This window comes from Erinaceus europaeus, chromosome 10 (assembly GCF_950295315.1).
Source record: "Erinaceus europaeus chromosome 10, mEriEur2.1, whole genome shotgun sequence".
Lineage (NCBI taxonomy): Eukaryota > Metazoa > Chordata > Mammalia > Eulipotyphla > Erinaceidae > Erinaceus > Erinaceus europaeus.
The window spans coordinates 635,234-655,478 of NC_080171.1; the positions used below are offsets into that span (position 1 = coordinate 635,234).

The window sequence follows — 20,245 nt, forward strand, 5'->3', positions numbered from 1 at the left end:
AACCTGAGACTTTAGAGCCTCGGGCATGAGAGTCTTTCTGTAGAACCATTAAGTTGTCTCCCCTGCCCAAAGTAGAGGTTTAAAGGATTAATGATGAGTCAAGCGGCTATGTGATCCTACATTTTGTCTTAGTAAATTCTTTGACCCACTGAAGTTCATTCAGTTTCATTATTATTATTTGTAGATAAATATACCTTTATTAATGCCAAGAGAATAGTTGTCTAATTTATCAGCTTTCCCAAGTAGATCCTTTTTTCTTTTCTTTTTGTCCTCTTCTCTCTCCGGGTCCTCATGGACTTAGAGTTCAGAGCCCTCTGGTCATCTTCTCTTAACATTTATCCCTCTGGGAGCATGGACCCAGGGTCTTTATGGGGATGCAGAAGGTGGAAGGTCTGGCTTCTGTAACTGCTTCTCCACTGGAGAAGCATGGGTGTTTGCCAGTCCCTGTTCAGGCGCCATTATGCTGGTCTAGCTAGCTTCGCGGGCGGGAGACAGACGACCAGGGTGAGCTGGGAAGCAGTATCTCTTTATTCATGTGGATCGCAGCGCAATCTAAGCTAAACTCTAATCACAGTCCTGTCCTTATATATACTCACCAAGTAGGGTGGAAACAGGATGTGACGTAGAGAGGGTGGAGCGAAAAGAGACTGGTGGAGATCAGGGTGTACTAGGAGACGGGGCGGAGCAAAAAGACGTCATGAACCAGTGGAATTAAACCAATGTCCTGCAGGCAGGGCCGTGCTCTTAGTTAACAGTGTTTATGTAAATAGAAGACAGTGTTAAGCAGGGGGATTAAACCAGTGAAACAGAAGGGGTCTTAGAAGCAGAATTAGAAGCAGGCCAACAGGTGTTGGCAGGTGGACCCACACCCCCAGCCTGTCTCTGTCAGTCCCTAGTGGGGCAGGGCTCTGGGGAGGGGAGACTCCAGGACACATGGGTGAGGGCGTCTGCCCAGGGAGGGCAGGGTGGTGTCCTGGCAGCGTCTACGACTTGGTGGCTGAGGCTTGGTGAGTTTCTGAAGAGATCCCGGTTCTATTTTGTTGAGTTCCCAGGTGTTGTTTCATTGTTTTTCCTAGTTTGCTAGGAGCTCAACCTGGAACGGCCCCTCCTCCACAGCCACACCTCCCGAAGCTCAGTTTCAATCTATGTCTTTTTTATTAAACAGATTTGCGGAGAGGAAGTAGGCTCAGCGAGATTGCTTTGCCCTGGGTGACCGCCACTCTCCCCTTTAGTGAATCAGTGTTGCTCATTGTTAGGTTTTGTCTTAGCGTGGGGTCATTGCAGAGACTCTTTTCTTTGTAGCACACACTGGTCTCCACACAAAGTCAGAGCAAAGTCAAACTAACTTTTTTTCTTTGCCTCCAGGGTGCCTGCACTTTGAATCCACTGCTCCTGGAGGCTTTTTTGTTGTTGTTGCTATTATTATTGCTGGCGTTGTTGTTGGATAGGACAGAGAGAAATGGAGAGAGGAGGGGAAGACAGAGAGAGGGGGGGAGAGATAGACACCTGCAGACCTGCTTCACCGCCTGTGAAGCGACTCCCCTGCAGGTGGGGAGCCAGGGGCTCGAACCGGGATCCTTACGCCGGTCCTTGTGCTTTGTGCCACGTGCGCTTAACCCGCTGCACTACTGCCCGGCCCCCCCAGCATATTTTAACTTCAGATCTCGTGAGTACATACTTGATTCAGACAGTTTTTAATTGAAAATGTGGTATTACTTCATCCTTTGTTAAAGTTATTTTTCATTTCTTTTTCCTGTTTTCAAAGTGCCTGCAGCACCTTGATGTCTCTGTGTTGGGCGAGCTAGTCCCTAGATTATGTGAACTAATAAGAAGTGGTGTGGGGCTTGGAACTAAGGTAAGTGTGCTCTTCACAAAAGGAATTGGCATTTTATTTGGCTTAGGCCGTAAAAAATAGCAACCATTGTGGCTGAAACTCTTCTTTTCATGAAACTAATAACATTTTACATTATGAAGCTTTTTCCCTTTTAATCTCATGGGTGGAGGAGAGACAGAGAAGGGGAAACATGCTTTACTTCTACTGTTCATGAAGCTTCCAGGTTGCTGGTGCTCTGGGTGGGGCCAGGGGCTCAGATCTTGGTGGTGTGTGAGCCCTTCAGGGGAGCCATCTCCCAGCTCCGTTTTGCAGGAATGCCATTTTGAGATACGTTTACCCTTCAGAAGACAGAAGTCTGCTTGTTCAGCAAGTATTTTCTTAGTGATGGGATCATTTCTGTTCCTGGCTGTGAGGTACATGCATCCCAGGTCCCTGTTCATTATTACCTAGTCATAGAAATGCTCATCTCGTCTTCAGATGGTTATTTTAAATGTGATCAGCATTTTTTTTTTAACAGAGGGGTGGGCAGCCATTTGGGTGGGAAAATGTCTCGCTCTCTAAGATCTTTCAAGAACTAGGTCCTGCTTTTTTCGGCAGCCAAGCCATATGTGTCCGTGTGTGCACTTTTTTGCTTCCTGACAAAATTGACACTTGCTAATACTTGCATACTTTATTACTTGCAGAAAGAGAGGAAGTTTTCCCTTTTTTCCTGTCTCTGTTCTGTCATTGTCCTAGTGTCTCCTTCAGCCTCTGTGTGTGCGTCTTGTACGTCTGTCCTCTTACAGCATCAATGGCCTGCTGTGTGGCCGTGACCCGAGTTACTGCGTGTGGTGGCATTTGCTCACTCAAGGAACATCTGACTTATTTTTAGCTCTTCCGGCCACATGTAAGGCCCTGTGATGGAAGTCTCTGGATATATGATTCTCATGGATAAAAGTCTGGAACTTCCAGGGTTCAGAAGTGGGTGGGAAAGATGGCTTTTCTTGCCCTCGTGAAGAACTATATCAGTTTTCTTTCTCATTCCGTATGAGTGTGTCTGTCCCCCAGCTGGAGGGCTTGAGGACAGTCTTGTACGCATCATTTCAAGAGTCTTTCTCTGGAGATTGAATGAAGGGGTGTTAAAGATTCTGCTGTTATCTTCAACAGAGTATGGTAGGACATTGTGCTGTGACATTCAGGCTTTCACCTTTTTACCCTCTAGGGAGGTTGTGCCAGTGTGATTGTGTCGTTAACGACTCAGTGTCCCCAGGACCTCACACCTTACTCGGGTGAGTTTGTCAAATGCAGGTGTGGTACGTTTTTTGTTTGTTTGTTCATTTGTTTTGAGTTGTGAGGGCCTCACACACAGGTGGTTCCATTCCCAGGCTGACCTTTTCATTCTTCTTCTTTATAAAAGCATATATATGAGAGAGGAGTGAGAGACAGCAGAGGCCCCCCAGAACTGTGCTAGCATCGGTAAAGCTTCCCCTGGTGCTATGGAGCTCAGACCTGGGCCTTGTTCAGAGTAAGAGGCACAGCCTGTGAAACGGGGCCACCTTCCAGGCCTGGTGGTGCTCCAGTGCGGCCCTGCCTGTGTGGCGGCTTCTCTTCTGCTTGTTTCATCCCTGAAAGCAAAGGCCTCGCAGTGTCAGACCGTCCTGGCGCGTCAGCACTCTCACGAGGTGCCAGGGCTCGGACCCTGCACGGCCAGCGCTGCGAGCTGTCTTCTGGCCTGTGTGACAAGGTCTTTACAGAGACCAGTCACCGCTCAGGCATGTTGGGCACAGGACAGCCTCTTCTCTCTTCCCTTCATCTCTGTTTGTGAGAGGGGCGGGGCAGTCATGCCGGGGAGTCTCCATGGCTTTGTGTCTGTTGGCGAGGAGTAGGAGGGGGGTGAGCGTCTCTGCCGGTCGGTTTGTGGGGCTGGCTTGCTGTCAGCGCCTTCTCTCTTAGCTCACCTCCTAGATGGAGGCCCGGTGGCTTAACGCTCAGTGTTCTGCACACAGAGACTCCTCTTACATTTTAAAGAAAGCAAAAAGCAACAGACAGCGTAGGTAAATATTCGAGATATTTGTTCCAGGGTGCAGCTTGTCTTGACCCTGGGGCAGGGCAGAGTCCCTCCTCAGCCAGTCACCAGGTTCCCTCCTTGCAGGCAAGCTCCTGAGTGCTCTGCTCAGCGGCCTGACAGACCGAAACAGCGCGATCCAGAAGGCCTGCGCCCTCGCCGTGGCCCATCTCGTGCGGGTGAGCGCGGCGTCCTCTCAGCCAAGCGAGTGGACTGTGGTGATCACAAAGATGTGACTAGGCTTCTCTCTCTCTCTTTCTTTCCCTCTAACAGACCTCACGGGATAGCAGCATTGAAAAACTTCTGCAGAAACTTCACGGCTGGTATATGGAGAAAGAAGGTACCTTTAAAGTTTATTTCTTTATTTTTAATTAATTAAGAATATAATTCGTTTGTATAAAAATGACAGACAATTCATAATTGTAGATGTGAATGTCTAATACAACCATTCCAATCAATTCCTACCCTTTATATTTTTCATGCATTGCTGGGGATTGAACCCACGCTTCCCGTGCCTATGAGGCTTGCATCCTGCCACTGAACTGCTGCCTGAGCAGTTTTCTTTCTTTCTTTCAGTGAGACAGAGACACTGAGCCCAAAGCACCCTCCCCTGTCCGTGGAGCTCCCCTTAGCTTGTCTTGCTCTCCTGCGGTGCTGGGGATTGAGCCGGGGTCTCTGGCAAGGGCCTGCGCGTCACGCTGTCTGCTGCCGGGCTCCTCCCTGACTCCCGCCCTCTGCCGGCTCAGCTGCGTTGCTAGGAGTGCGTGTGTCCCCGTGGCGCAAGCCGGACCGTCGTCTGGGCTGTGCGGCTCAGTCACCCTACAGACAGCAAGGGGGTCGGGGAGTCGATGTTTTGCTGTGCTTTTCATCAGAACCCGTCTACAAGACGTCCTGCGTGTTGACCGTGCATGCGATCGGACGATACAGCCCCGACGTGGTGAAGAATCATGCCAGAGAAGTCCTGCCCTTGGCGTTCCTGGGCATGCACGAAGTGGCTGACGAGGAGAAGTCAGACCAGGAGGAATGCAATCTGTGGGCCGAAGTGTGGCAGGAGAACGTTCCTGGTTGGTAAACACTACGGCCGCGGCTGCCACTTTTCACTCATGCTCTTTGCGGCTTCTCCAGCTGCTTCTGCATCTCCCTCCCTCTCTCTCTCTTCCCCCCTTCCTCCCCCCCCCCCCCCCCCCGTGTGGTTTGAAGCCAAGCTGCCGAGTTTTCAGGCTCAGCACCCAGAGCTCTGGACTCCATGGTTGTCGTTGGCGTCAGAGGAGCGAAGCCCGCTCGTTTTCCATGAGTGCAGAACCACAGTGGTGTTTGCCTCAGGCCGTTATGGGGCGTGTTCCTGCCCAGTTTGTCTGCACACACACTGGTGGGAAACATCCGTGCGCATGGCTCGGGGATGCCTCTGGGCCCACTCGGTGCATCACTGTAACGCCAGCCACGGTGCTGGTCGCTTCCCTGCCCTTGAGAGCGCTGTGATGCAGTGTCTGTCAGTCATGCTGTAGACTGGTGGTTACTGAGGTTTCCGAATACAAAGATGGCGTTGCTTCTGTCTGATTTTTCTCTTCTTGATCTAGGTTCTTCCGGTGGCATTCGCCTCTACATGCCAGAGCTGATCACCATTACCCAGAAGGCTCTGCAGTCTCAGTCCTGGAAGATGAAAGCCCAGGGAGCGGCCGCCATGGCATCCATTGCAAAGCAGACCAGCTCGCTGGCTCCTCCGTACCTGGGCATGATCCTCTCAGCCCTCCTGCAAGGCCTGGCCGGAAGGACGTGGGCAGGAAAGGTAAAGGCACCTCTCTCTCACGGCCAGTGCGACTCGAGTCCTCCTCCAAGGACCAGGGTTGTGTGGCTCCTTCTTTGTAAACACAGGCATCTCATTTTGAGGGAACTTCGGTCAGATGGATTAGTTTCGGGAGCCAGTCAAAGCCTGAGGCAGCCTTTGACTGAGGGACATCTCATTAGGAGTGCTCACGTATTCTTGAATACTGCACCCAGTGCTGGAGATGGGATCCTGCTGATCATGTCTTCATCCACATCCCTCTGTACTGTCGACCTCGTGACCGAGAGGGTGAGGTCCATGTGACCGTGTAGCCGGCTGAGCAGCCTCTCGACTGAGGGGGCTCCTCTTTCGGGTCTGTGCGCCTTCAGCTGAGCTTACGTGTGGGCCACTTGACAGTGGACACTGAGTGAGGAAGACGGACTGCCACTTGACTGCTTGATGTTGTGGTTCGGTCGTAGCCTGTGCGAGGGGTGGCAGTCACTGGGCCAAACTGTGGACTCAGTTCCTGAGTGCCCGGGGGCCAGGTCAGCTCCATCCCTGTTAGAAGTGCAGATGTAGACAGGGGTGATCTGGAATGAAGTGTGCTGATGCTCGTACAGCAGGAAAGTGAATCAGAGGGAAGGAAGACTGGCCAGTTATTGTCTGTGCATTTTGGGAGCCGAGGCCCTGCACATACATGGCTTCCACATTCCTGGGCCCACTTCTTGCTTGTTGAGAGCCAGAGTGGCCCTCAGAGCCAGAGCTGTTCCTGCTGGTAGAACACGTCCTGGGCCGGGGCCACGCACTGCCTATTGAGTTGTCTTTGCAGACTGGTTGGCTTTTGCCGCCGCCATGACCAGTCACCCGGAAGCACTCGGGGGTAGTGTGGAGAGTGAGGGGCCTGTGTGCTCACCAGCTTCCCTGTCTCTCCCCACCAGGAAGAGCTACTGAAAGCCATTGCCTGCGTGGTGACAGCTTGCAGGTGAGTGTGCTGTCAGTGAAGCCTGTGTCCTAGCCGCTCCCCAGAGCCTTTACTCAGCTGTTCTGATGCTTCTGTGTGGACCCGCAGTGTGGAGCTGGAGAAGCCTGTGCCCAGTCAGCCCAGCACCAGCGAGGTTCTGCAAGCTCTTCTGAAGGAGTGTTGCCGAGAGAATCTCAGGTACAAGATCGTAGCCATCCGCTGCACAGCGGACGTCTTGAAAGCCACCAAAGAAGACAGGTTCCAGGAGTTCTCCGACATCGTCATCCCCCTGATCAAGAAGGTAATGGCTGGCTGGGTGGGCGGGCAGCATGGCGACTACGCAGGAACAAGGACGAGACCTTGGACCTTGTAGCTCTTGGATCTGTATCCATCAGGCCTCGGTCTGATGACTGTCGCGTTAGTTTTTAACTTCACATGAGGGTTTCCTTGTGTCTTGGGGGTCTAACTGCATTAACAGGAAAGAGCAGCACAGAAAGCCTGCCTCCTGCGGAACCCAGGGGTTCTGGATCCCTCAGCTCCTGGCTCTGCCGCTGTAGGATGTGGCCTCAGGCCTCCTGGGCCGCAGTGTCTGCGTCCTAGGCAGGAGACGGCAAAGCAGGTGAGGTAGGAAAGAAGCGGGGGTGTCCCTTGTCTCTGAGAGAAAGACCCCCGAAGGTGCCCGTGGGGCTTTCACTCCTGTTCCACTAGCTGACACTGCACATGACACCTCCGACTGCAAAGGAGACAGAGCAGTGACAAGGAGGGAGGTAGACAGAGACACCTGCAGCCCTGCCCGCCACTCCTGGAACTTCCCCTGCAGGTGGGGCCAGGTGACAACCAGTTTTGTAGTTAACACATGCGGGACCCCCCACCCCACCACCGCACACACACACTCACACACACATACACACACACACACACACACACACGTGCTCTCTCTCACGCACACATTGTCTCATGCACACATTGTCTCACGCACACACATACACACAATTCACACTCACATACTCTTACACATTCACACACCTGCTCACACACATTCACGCACACATTATCTCATGCGCGCGCACACACACGGTCACACACATACACTCACAGACATGCTCACACACATTTACACACGCTCACACATTCACACACATACACTCATACACATTCACACACACACTTAGACATATTCACACACACACTTATACACACAGACATATTCACACACACACACATAAACACACTCATACACACACATACAGTCACATACACTCTCACACACAAACACACACATTGTCTCACACATAGACTCATACAAACACACAATTCACACTCATATACTCTCACACATTCATGCACACACTATCACATACACACGGCCACACACATTCACTCACACACACACACTCAGACATGCTCATACACATTCACACACATACACATACTCACACAGACATATTCACACATACAGACATATTCACACACGTTCACACACACATTCACACACGCCCCACACATACTCACACACTCTCACACTCACATATTCACACACACACACTCAACACAGACATATTCACACATGCTCACACACATTCACACACAGACATATTCACACATACACACTCACATATTCACACACACACTCATACACTTAACACACGTATTCACACGCTCACACACGTATTCACACACTCACACACACATTCACACATGCTCACACACACATACACACTTACACAGACATTCACACAGGCTCACACACACACACTCACACAGACATATTCACACGCAGGCTCACACACACACTCACACAGACATATTCACACACAGGCTCACACACACTCACACAGACTTATTCACACACAGGCTCACACACACACTCACACATATTCACACACAGGCTCACACACTCACAGAGACATATTCACACACAGGCTCACACACACACTCACACAGACATATTCACACACAGGCTCACACACACTCACACAGACATATTCACACACAGGCTCACACACACACTCACACAGACATATTCACACACACGCTCACACACACTCACACAGACATATTCACACACAGGCTCACACACACACTCACACAGACATATTCACACACAGGCTCACACACACTCACACAGACATATTCACACACAGGCTCACACACACTCACATAGACATATTCACATGCAGGCTCACACACACACTCACACAGACATATTCACACAGGCTCACACACACACTCACATAGACATATTCACACAGGCTCACACACACACTCACACAGACATATTCACACACAGGCTCACACACACTCACACAGACATATTCACACACAGGCTCACACACACTCACACAGACATATTCACACACAGGCTCACACACACTCACACAGACATATTCACACACAGGCTCACACACACACTCACACAGACATATTCACACACACGCTCACACACACTCAAACAGACATATTCACACACAGGCTCACACACACACTCACACAGACATATTCACACACACCCTCACACACACACAGACATATTCACACGCAGGCTCACACACACAGACATATTCACACACAGGCTCACACACACTCACACAGACATATTCACACACACGCTCACACACACTCACACAGACATATTCACACAGGCTCACACACACACTCACACAGACATATTCACACGCAGGCTCACACACACAGACATATTCACACGCAGGCTCACACACACACTCACACAGACATATTCACACACACACTCACACAGACATATTCACACACATACTTACACAGACATATTCACACAGGCTCACACACACACTCACCACTATCACAGAGCGAAGCTGAAGAAGTTGCTGCTGGCTGCCTCTGCCCGGTAATGAGGCTCTCTGCTTGTTTGAAAAGGAAAGTATTTATTTTTGAAGGCTGAGTTCTAGCTTAAAGAAGGATATCATTTAAGGGCCAGGTGGTGGCGCACCTGGCTAAGCGCACAGATCACAGTGCGCAAGGACCCGGTTAGTCCCCGGCCTCCAGGGCCCCACCTGTAGGGAAGGCTTCACAAGTGGTGAAGCAGGGCTGCAGCTGTCCGTCTGTCCTTCTCTGTCTCCCCCTTCTTCCTAGTTCCTCTCTGTCTCTTTCAATAATCTATTAGTGTGGGTATCATTTACCTGTGTGTGTGACACAGATGTTTTAAGCAGCGTTCTCAGTTCTTACTCCTACTAATTTGAAGGTGTTTTCTTTCAGGAAAAGAAAAACTGATGGTTTAAATTCTATTACGTATACATACAGAGAGTGTGTATTTGGGGGAATTTGCATTTTAAACGATTCACGTCACCTCCTACCTGGAAAAGTATCCTCTTAACCTCTGCTTCCTTATCTTAAAAGCGAGAGCTGGGGGCTGGTCTGTGGCTCTCGTGCCTGCAGCCTGCAGTTGGTGCATCGTCCCAGGGCACAGGGCCTGGCTTTTAGCCCTGGTTCCCTGCTGCAGGGGGGACACTGCACGAGATCCAGAGCAGGGCTGCAGGTGTCATTTTTCTCTCTCCCTCTCCACTTCCACCCCCTCTGTTTTTCTCTGTCCTATCTAATGAAAATAGAAGTCAAAAAGATAAAAATGGCTGCCAGGAGTGGTGGGTTTGCACCGAGCCCCAGCCATCTCCCTGTGGCGGTGACAAATAGAGTGAGCTGCGGGGCCTGGGTGCAGCCCTGCCTCGTCTCCAGTTCTCTCTCTTGGTTCTTTGGTTCTCTCTCTCTCTTTTGCCTCCAGGGTTATTGCTGGGGCTCACTGCCTGCACCATGAATCCACTGCTCCTGGAGGCCATTTTTTTCCCCTTTTGTTACCCTTATTGTTGTAGCCTTATTGTGGTTGTTGATGTCATTCGTTGTTGGATAGGACAGAGAGAAATGGAGAGAGGAGGGGAAGACAGAGAGGGGGAGAGAAAGACAGACACCTGCAGACCTGCTTCACCGCCCATGAAGCGACTGCCCTGCAGGTGGGGAGCCAGGGGCTCGAACTGGGATCCTTACTCTGGTCCTTGTGCTCTGCACCATGTGTGCGGTTCTTTTTCTTTCTAAGATGCATTGCTGAGATCTCCTATGGGTGGGGTACCACCAGTGCCAAGAGACCTTGGGTCTTTCTGTTTGACGTGGGGAGAGAAGAGGGAGGAATGGACACTACAGCCCCACCTCACCACCACGCAGTTTCTCTTGCTGCAATGTTGCTCCCATGTCATGTGAGACGCCGTCAGGTCTTGAACCCAGGGCCTTGCACACGTCAAAGCGTGCACTCTGCTGAGTGAGCGATCCTTGCCCCTAATTTTCTATTTTAAACTCTAGTGTAAATCTCTTTCTGTTGTGCTTTAAGTACCACATGCGCAGTATTTTTAAACCTTGACTTAGCAGACTCCTTTAATGGCTTGCCCAGATTGACTAGCAGCTGCGGTGCTTTGGTTATAAACTGTAAATCGCATAGACTCCATCACGTGATTCTTGACTAACATCTACTCTGGTGCCCTCAGTGTTAAGAGGGTGATTTACCGGCAACTTGGAGAGAAAGAAATGAAACGCCGTCTCCTGTTTCTTTGACATGTCCTAGAACTCACCGGAAAGTGTCCGAGCAACCAGAAATGAAGATGAGGATGAGAAGGAAAGGGAGCTGCAGATGGAGTCTCTCCTGGGCGCATTTGAGGGCCTGGGCAAAGCCTGGCCCCGAAACGCAGATACCCAGCGTAAGCACCAGCACCTCCATTGAAGAAGTCCTGTGACCAGGGCTCCCTGAGTAGGCCAGGGGCTGCGGGACAGCTCACAGGCCCTGGCAGATTGTGCCTGACGGGATTATCACGCCTAGGTCAGCCGTGAGTTCCCTCAGCCATCGTGTGACTTTGTCAGGGCTGCCATAACACACTGCCACAGGCCAGGCCACAGAAATGGCAGAAAATGATCTGCTCACAATTCTGGAGGCTGGAAGCCTGAGGCCAGGGAGCTGGTGGTTTCTCTTCCCTTGAAATGCCTCTCTGACTAATGAATGGGCACTGACCGGTGTCTCCATTCCTCCTCTTAGGACACCACTGGGGGGCAGCTGGTGTTGAGTTGGTTTGCAGTGAGTTGGGCTCCTTTGACAAACTTAAACTTGGTTGATGCTCTGCTGACGTTTTCCTTCTGTAGAGCCCAGCAGCCTCCCATCAGACACTTAAACAACATCTAGATAGTTTGGAATGTGGTATCAAGTTAGTGTGTTTTTTTTTATCAGAATATATTTCATCTCTGGCTTATGGTAGTGCAGGGAATTGAACCTGGGACTTGGGAGCCTCAGGCATGCAAGTCCTTGTGTAGCTATTATGCTGTCACCCACATTTTACTAAGTGTTGCTGATTATTTAGGATATTAATATGGGGCTGGGTGGTGGCGCACCTGGTTAGCACGCACGGTACAGTGTGCAAGAGCCGGGTTCAAGCCCCCAGTCCCCACCTGCAGGGGGAAAGCTTTGCGAGTGGTGAAGCAGGGCTGCAGGTGTCTCTCTCCCTCTGTCTCCACCTTCCTTTTGACTTCTGACTGTCTCTATCAAATGAGTAAAGATAATAATTTTTTTAAAAAAAGAATGTTAATGTGTCTGCAGTCAGACCTAGGTTGTCTTTGACTGTCAGTGCATTTTACTGTGCATGGAAGGACTTCTCATTCATGAGACTCAGAATTCCACCTCTGGGCTTGCGTTTGAGAAAAGGAAAACGGGCCCCTGTGAACAGCGGGCTGTATAGGGTTGCTTTGCCGTGGCCCCTGTGAACAGCGGGCTGTATAGGGTTGCTTTGCCGTGGCCCCTGTGAACAGCGGGCTGTATAGGGTTGCTTTGCCGTGGCCCCTGTGAACAGCGGGCTGTATAGGGTTGCTTTGCCGTGGCCCCTGTAAACAGCTGGGCTGTATAGGGTTGCTTTGCCGTGGCCCCTGTAAACAGCTGGGCTGTATAGGGTTGCTTTGCCGTGGCCCCTGTAAACAGCGGGCTGTATAGGGTTGCTTTGCCGTGGCCCCTGTGAACAGCGGGCTGTATAGTGTTGCTTTGCCGTGTGCACACCCGGTTCTAGCCCCGTCCTCCCTGCACTGACGGAAACTTTGGTTCTATGGCTTCACTCAGTCTCTGAACAAGCAAAAGAAAAAAGGCGTTTTCAAAAGATACAAATTCACAAGTATTCTTACTTGTCAGTATGCTATTGGCTGTAACACGGATACACTTGACTAGTGATTAGTAGGGAAAGCTGAAGGATCAGGTAAGATTAGGATCACATGAATGTTCAGAGAGGGCTGCGTGCTGGTCATGTGCACAAGTTACCAAGCTCAGGGACCTGGGTTTGAGCCCTTGGTCCCCACCTGTAGGGCGGGTGCATCATAACTGGTGAAGCAGGTCTGCTGGTGTCTTTATCTTTCTGTCTTTCTCTGTCTCCCTGTCCTCTCTCAATTTCTTTCTGTCCTATCCAATAAAAGAGAAAAAAAAAGGCTGCTGGGAGTGGTGGATTCATAGTGCTGGCACCAGGCCCCAGCGACAGTCCTGGAGGCAAAAAAGGTCCAGAGATGTTGAGTAGCTGGAGACAGCTCAGCGTCAGAGCACAGTACCTGCCTACCTGAGGTCGCAGAGACCCAGGCTCCACCCCCAGCATCAGCACATGCCAGGGACAAGTGGTACTTTTATCTGTCCCTCATAAAAACAAAAAAACCTTCAAAATAAACACCCGTCGCAAATGCACGTCTATTTGCCAGTTGTTAAGGCCGCTGGGCACTTAGCTCTCCCACTCGGGCTCCCACTGCGTTCCTTGCCACGTGTCATCTGCGCTTTCCGGTGAGAGAGCTGCAGACTCTCGGTGCCCAGCGCAAGTGCAGAGCCTCTGGTGCTCGCCTCGACTCCTCTTCACGCCTTCGCTGGACTCCACACTCAGCGCGACAGTGATACATGATCCTAGTGACGAGTGTAGTTGGAAAAGTGGGTTTGGGATAAAGGCCTGCCCACTCTTGGTTTCTGCCGCGCAGAGACTAGTGTCTGGACGGGAGCCCCGGAGCCGAGAGTCTGTGTCCTAGACCCCCATTCAGGCTGCTCCCTGTGGCGGGGACGGGCGGGGGGGGGCACGTGCGGCACCAGGCTCCAGAGTGACTCTGGGAGCGGCTTTGTGGGACAGGTTGGGGCAGGTGTTGATCCAGGAAGTCTGTGAGGGGATGAAGCCCAGCTAGACGACAGTTGTGGGGGGAACATCTGCCCGTCTGTCCGTCTCTGTCCTCTCCCGCAGGGTGCCACGGCCAGGAGCTGTGCAGGCTCATGTGTGAGCGGCTGAAGCTCAGCACCTGGAAAGTGCAGCTGGGCGTCCTGCAGTCCGTGAACGCCTACTTCCAAGGGTAACTGGCTCCAGTGTCTGGGGGTTCATTAGTATTATTTTATTTTTTACCAGAGTCCTGCTCAGCTCTGGCTGGTGGTGGTGCTGGGGATTGAACCTGAGACCTCAGAGCCTCAGGCAGGAGAGGGTTTGCAGAATCATGATGCTGTCTCCCCACCTCGCTCATTTATTTTGACCCCCCACCTTTAACATTGCAGATAAAAGAAATGGAATTCTTATTCACGTTGTACTTAACGTGGCTAAGTAACAGCATGAAGTGATACCTGCAGAGAAACTGTTAGCGCCAAAAGCGTTTTGGACTGTTTGTAACAGTTAGCATGTGTGTCGTGTTTTCTGACTTACAGTTTGATGCTTTTGGAAGAAGAGTTCGCAGATCCTGAGGCCTTGTCGGAAATCCTCCTCGAAACTTGTAAATCAATCACATACTCTTTAGGTGAGTGCGGTGAAGCGCTCCATCTGTAGAGGTGAGGGTCTGTTCATGGGCATACGCAGGAGACTCTCAAACCGTAACCTAAGGTACAGGGGGTGGGGGCGGGGGGGGGGGGGGGGGAGACGGGCAGGGGACAGGTAGCACTGAGGTTTCCATCAGTGCTGTGGGGTGGGGAGGGAGACGGGCAGGGGACATGTAGCACTGAGGTTTCCATCAGTGCTGTGGGGCGGGAGGGAGACGGACAGGGGATAGGTAACGCTGAGGTTTCTATCAGTGCCGTGGGGCGGGAGGGAGATGGGCAGGGAGACAGGTAGCGCTGAGGTTTCTATCAGTGCCGTGGGGCGGGAGGGAGACGGACAGGGGATAGGTAGCGCTGAGGTTTCCATCAGTGCTGTGGGGTGGGGAGGGAGACGGGCAGGGGACAGGTAGCGCTGAGGTTTCCATCAGTGCCGTGGGGCGGGAGGGAGACGGACAGGGGACAGGTAGCGCTGAGGTTTCCATCAGTGCTGTGGGGTGGGGAGGGAGACGGACAGGGGACAGGTAGCGCTGAGGTTTCTATCAGTGCCGTGGGGCGGGCTTGAGCCTGTGTCCGTCACATGGCAAAGCAGCACACGATCCATGGGAGCTGTGTCACTGGTCCACAATACGGGTTTTAAGCACTTAGATACAAAAGCTGCAGAGACAGGTCTTTCTGGTTTTGCTTTTTGGGAGAGAAAAGAGGGAGCCAAGGGCACCGTTCTTTGGGGGCTGTCTGTGCCCACTCGGTAGGGCGCATGCCGCATGTGCTGCCCAGATGTGAAGCCTGGCACCACGTGAGGACCCAGTGGCCTGGGGCAAGTCTGCTGCTCTCACGGCCCCTCTTCTTTTACTTTTAAATCTGAAATCAAAAAGAATAAAAAAAGTCGGCCTCCCTCACAGCCTACAGGAGGGAGCAGGGCTCGAACCCGAGTCACTCCCCAGCCCCTGGAGCCGGTTCTTAGTTGACTCAGCTGTGCTCTTCATGGAATTTCTTCTCTCTGTCCTCATTGACCCAAATTAGGATTGTTTGTTGACTTGAGTTGCCACGAGTTTATAATTTCTTTTAACCTAGAGCACTTTTTTCTTTTTTTAAATTTATTTATTTCCCCTTTTGTTGCCCTTGTTGTCTTTTTATTGTTGTTGTTATTGATGTCGTCGTTGTTAGATAGGACAGAGAGAAATGGAGAGAGGAGGGGGAGAGAAAGACAGACACTTGCAGACCTGCTTCACCGCCTGTGAAGTGACCCCCCTGCAGGGAGCCAGGGGCTTGAACCGGGATCCTCACGCCGGTCCTTGTGCTTTGCGCCACGTGCGCTTAACCCGCTGTGCTACCGCCTGACTCCTGAACCTATTCTCGTTCTTATGGGTGACAGTTGTGACAGTTGGCAGGTTTGAAGGAAAGTGCCCCCATCCTCTCCTCCTCCTTTAATGTCAGTCTGAAGCTTCCTGGCGCCGTGTCGCGACTTCGGTGTCGTGAATTCCCAGTTGAGACACCCTGTCAGTGGCTGGCTCTCACTGCAGGAGCCACCGTGGCCCTGTGCCCTTGGGCAGAATCTCTCCTGAGTGCCCAGCGGCACTGCTCACCTCCTCTGCCTTGCAGCCTCCTCACTTCCCGCCCTGGCACACACCCGAGGCCCGCAGACAACTCGCCAGCTTGCCTTGGGGACTAGCGCCAAACAGCAGGGCCGGAGAAGCCGCCGTGAGGCCTGCAGGGGCACGGCTCCTCCTCAGACGTCTTCTCCTGAGGGGCCGCGCTCTGCCAGCTCCCCCAGCCACTTGAGACAGAAGTGTTTGTCTGTCTGGCCTGCACTCTTCCTGCTCTGGCAGCTGGCTTCTAGTCATAGTAAACAGTTTTCTCTTCTTCCTCCACCTCTGCCGTTAATGTTGATTCATGACACCCATAAACTCGTCACTTTATCCTTAATGACGTTCTCATTTGTGGTGTGCAGATCATCCCCGATTTGGCCAGTGAAAGCCAACTTCTATTTACTCTTATTTTTTTATCTTTTTATTTATGTATTTATTATTGGATAGAGACAGAAATTGAGAGGAAGGGGAGATAGAGAGGGAGAGAGAGAGACGCCTGCAGCCCTGCTTCACCGCTCGTGAAGCTTCCCCCCTGCAGATGGGGACCAGGGGCTTGAAGCCGGGTCCTTGTGCGCTGTAGTGTGTGAGCACTTAGCCAGGTGCGTCACCGCCTGGCCCCCTATGCTCTTCTCCCCCCACCCCCGTCGTTACACAGGCAGTTTCGCTGATCTGCCTTCCTTTTCATTTTTAGAGTGGGAGAGACACAACTGCATGCCGCGTCTCCGGGCAGCCGCTGGGCTGTGTGCGGTGCAGGCCAGTGCTCTGCTCCGTGAGCCATTTCTCTGGGCCCTGGTCTCACTGACAGATGCTGTCCGTCATTGAAGCGCTTCTGTTTGTTAGGTGTTACCGTTCTTTTTTTTTTTTTTAATTTTATTTTTGAGAGAGATGCAGAGAGAGACACACAGAGAGAGAGAGAAACACCAGAGCGCTGCTCAGCTCTGGCTTATGGTGGTGTGGGGGATTCAACCTGGGACTTAGGAGCCTCAGGCATGAGAGTCTGTTTGCATAACCATTATGCTGTCTCCCCCGTGGTGTTACCTCTCCTGCCTCAAACTCAGTTGTGCTGTGGATTCTTTGGGACAGTTTTGCAGAGAACTGGACGCTAATAGATGCAGTGAAATAGGTTTCAGTTGCAACCCCTGGAGGGAGATCAGCTGTAGATAAAGGACCGACAGCTGAGACACTTGGCTGGGTCTAGACCACATCCTGTTTGATCTTCTTTGGTAAAATGAAGAGTCATGTAAACATGAAGCTTCCTTTTGGGGCTTGGGGAGATAGCTCGGTGGGTAAGGTGCACGCACTGCCACAGACATGGTCGGGATCGAGTCTTGGTGCTACGTGGGGTGTTGTGAGAAAACTTTGGTGGTAGATCCCTCTCTCTTGGGAAGTGGTGAACTTATGCAAGCAAGAGGCCCTTCCTATACCAAAAGGAAAGTAGTAATAAAATCAAAACCCAGCTCTTAGTATCCTGTGATGGTGGCTGAGTGTTAGGAATAGTACCCAGGTTCCTGTTTGTAAAATACTTGCCTTTCATATTCTTGTGTACTTAGCCAGCTATGGTTATTTGGAACTTTACTTAAAAATAATAATTTTTGAACATCTCTCAGAAATAGTATTTGTGGTGTTTGTTCACGATATGAAACACTTAACATAAACCATATCATTTTCCTCTTAGAAAATAAAACCTACTCATCTGTGAGGACAGAAGCTTTATCTGTGATAGAATTAATCCTTAAAAAACTTGAAGGTAAGTTTTTGATAGTTCTTAAGGGGAGACCGAAAGTTAGGACACTATATGACAGTGGCTTCAGGAACTCGTCTCATTTCCTGTTTTTGTTTTTAATAAGCACATACTCTGCAAAGGACATATGGCCAAGCAAGCAGAGTACACGGGCTACAGCCTGTGAACTGTGTGGGGTGTTGAATCTAGTCCGCTCACATGTTTGAATGTCCTATGAAGGCATCTCACAGGCTTTTGGTTCCAGGGAGTCTTGACTTCCTCTGGATTTGGTAGCATGGGACTGGCGGCTACCATGTGGAGCTCACTGTACATGGAGACACGGTGGAGTCGAACGGCTTCCAGACGGATCAGTGTCTGTCCATCACTCCTCAGCAGCTGCTTGAGCCTTTTACCTTCCATTTCCTATTTCTTGTTCTAACCTAGTCTACAAGCAGATTGCTCTCGATGGACTGTTGCACCGGTGGCAAAGCTGCGAGTTTGCTCTCCAGCGTGTGTCTGCTACTGGTTTCAAAAGGAAGATTCCTTTTCTGTTAGTCGTGTGGGCTCAGAATGGGGCAGATGGAGCAAGTTTCCTTAAAGCTTGTATTTTTGCCATTGCTACTTCTGTTCCTCTGATTATTTTTGCTGTGCAAACCAGTCACTTCATCTTAGGACTTCATATTACAAGCCTTATGGATTTAATAGCACTACACATCTTCTTTGTTTTTAAAAACATATTTTATTTGCTTTAATGAGAGAGATACAGAGAAATAAACACAGAGAGAGACACCAAAGCACTGCTCACTTCTGGCTGACGGTGGTGCTAGGGGCTGAACCTGGGATCTTGGAGCCTCAGGCATGAAAGCCTTTCGCAGAACCATTATGCCCTCTCCCCCACCCATCTTACTTTTTTTTGTTGGAGTCAGTCAGAGAGGTATACATTCTTTGGTATTACCAAATTCTTTCTGCTTGCCAGGCATGGATGAACAGTAACTCCCTTGTATGAAATGTGTCCAGAGTAACTGTCTTGAAGCCACATCTCTCAGGAGTGGTTGAACCTCATAAAATCTTAGCTCTGGTAAACCTGGGTTTTTAAAATTTTGAACATGCACATTTTTCTCTGATGCTTTCCTTAGGGAAAGGAATAATAAGTTATCAGCTGCTTAAATTGACTTTGCAATTATAGAATTTATTTTAAAATATTTTTACTAAGTATATTTTCAGAGTCTTGCTGTTGAAACAAGACTTATCTATCATGTACCTTGAAACTTCCTCATTGCTGAGGGAAGGAATGAAGCTCACTGACTGGTTCTCAGGTCACTGTCAATAATGATTTTGATGTTGAATAATTCAACCTGTGGTCATGGCTTTGTATATTTCGGGGAGGGGAGACTACAGGGGAGAAAAGTGGGAAGACTGGTTTTGGTTTTGCTTGTGTGCCCTTCAAGGATTAAGGATGCATCCTTAACACCACCACCACCACCACCACCTTTTTCTTTTCTCCTTCCCATTCAGAATCTAAACAGTGGGACAGTCTGACATCTGACTGCAGAGTTCTCCTGATTGAATCTTTAGCAACTATGGAGACAGACAGCCGGCCAGAATTGCAGGAGAAAGCATCGTCACTGAAGAAAACGCTTGAAAATTTGGAGTAGACTAGGACAGGAGAATAAAAACAAGTGCCATGTTCACTGGGTAGATGGCGGCGTTCTTTGAGAAGACAAGTGGGGGAGAGCCAAGATTAATCTGTAGCATGCATCATTCCTTGGCTGAAATAAAAAAATGCCTTAACTTCTGTTCCTTAATAGCTTCATTTCACTTCATGTTCTATTATACATGGGCGGGGTGAGCTTCATGGTGCTGTGAATGAGAGTTCATTGCAGAGGAAATTGACAAGAACAGTTTTCAAAAGAACTGAAACTGTTACTAGTGGAATCTTTAGACCGGTCAAGTTGGAGACCGTGATGGACAAGACTATTAGAAATATATCCAAATCAAATAGTTACTCCAGAAAGGGACCTAAAGTCCCCTGGTTTAGCCTCCTTGAGGACAATTTCCTTTCGGAGGCCTGAGCCATGGCTGGCTGGTGCTTGACGACTGCTGGCTAATGTTCTCTTGCAGCCTGCTGCCGTCCCATGAGGTCTGGGCTGCCTGAAAGATCCCTGAAGGGCAGTGTGGAAAGCAGCGAATGTGCGCCACAACCAGACACCACTGGACACTTGAAGTGCAGGGGCGGAGCCTGGCCTTGGCATTTGTTCAGAACGCTGATGTCTAGAAACTGAGAGCTGAGAATCTTTAAGGTTGAGGGGGGAGCATGGTCTCCCAGTTTAACTCAGACAGATCAGGACACAAGGGCTCTGCCTCTGTGTCTGCATATCAAAAGCAGACTCCAGCACGCCTTTGTTCTAGGCCATTTCCACTCTGGAGCTGTGAAAGGAAGCTGTTTTCTGCTCATTGCCTGCAGAGGGCGTGCGGCACCGCGCGCACAGACGCCAAGTCTGAGGCCTCGTCAGTCACGTGCAGCACAAGCT

The 20,245-nt window shown here is 50.6% G+C and overlaps 1 protein-coding gene across 4 annotated transcripts in view; it reads left to right on the forward strand.

Annotated features, from left to right (window-relative positions):
• ECPAS (Ecm29 proteasome adaptor and scaffold) overlaps positions 1 to 19,505 on the forward strand; it is a 119,306-nt gene extending 99,801 nt beyond the window's left edge. For all 4 annotated transcript variants that reach the window (XM_060199017.1, XM_060199016.1, XM_060199018.1 and 1 more), the window contains 13 exons: positions 1,766 to 1,855; positions 3,036 to 3,102; positions 3,966 to 4,057; positions 4,152 to 4,218; positions 4,751 to 4,942; positions 5,456 to 5,664; positions 6,579 to 6,622; positions 6,710 to 6,902; positions 11,184 to 11,316; positions 13,855 to 13,960; positions 14,304 to 14,392; positions 17,670 to 17,741; positions 19,230 to 19,505. In XM_060199017.1, the coding sequence (XP_060055000.1) occupies positions 1,766 to 1,855; positions 3,036 to 3,102; positions 3,966 to 4,057; positions 4,152 to 4,218; positions 4,751 to 4,942; positions 5,456 to 5,664; positions 6,579 to 6,622; positions 6,710 to 6,902; positions 11,184 to 11,316; positions 13,855 to 13,960; positions 14,304 to 14,392; positions 17,670 to 17,741; positions 19,230 to 19,369 (1,494 nt within the window). In that variant the 3' untranslated portion in view covers positions 19,370 to 19,505. The remainder of the gene's footprint in view (positions 1 to 1,765; positions 1,856 to 3,035; positions 3,103 to 3,965; positions 4,058 to 4,151; positions 4,219 to 4,750; positions 4,943 to 5,455; positions 5,665 to 6,578; positions 6,623 to 6,709; positions 6,903 to 11,183; positions 11,317 to 13,854; positions 13,961 to 14,303; positions 14,393 to 17,669; positions 17,742 to 19,229) is intronic.
• The last annotated feature ends 740 nt before the right edge of the window (positions 19,506 to 20,245 follow it).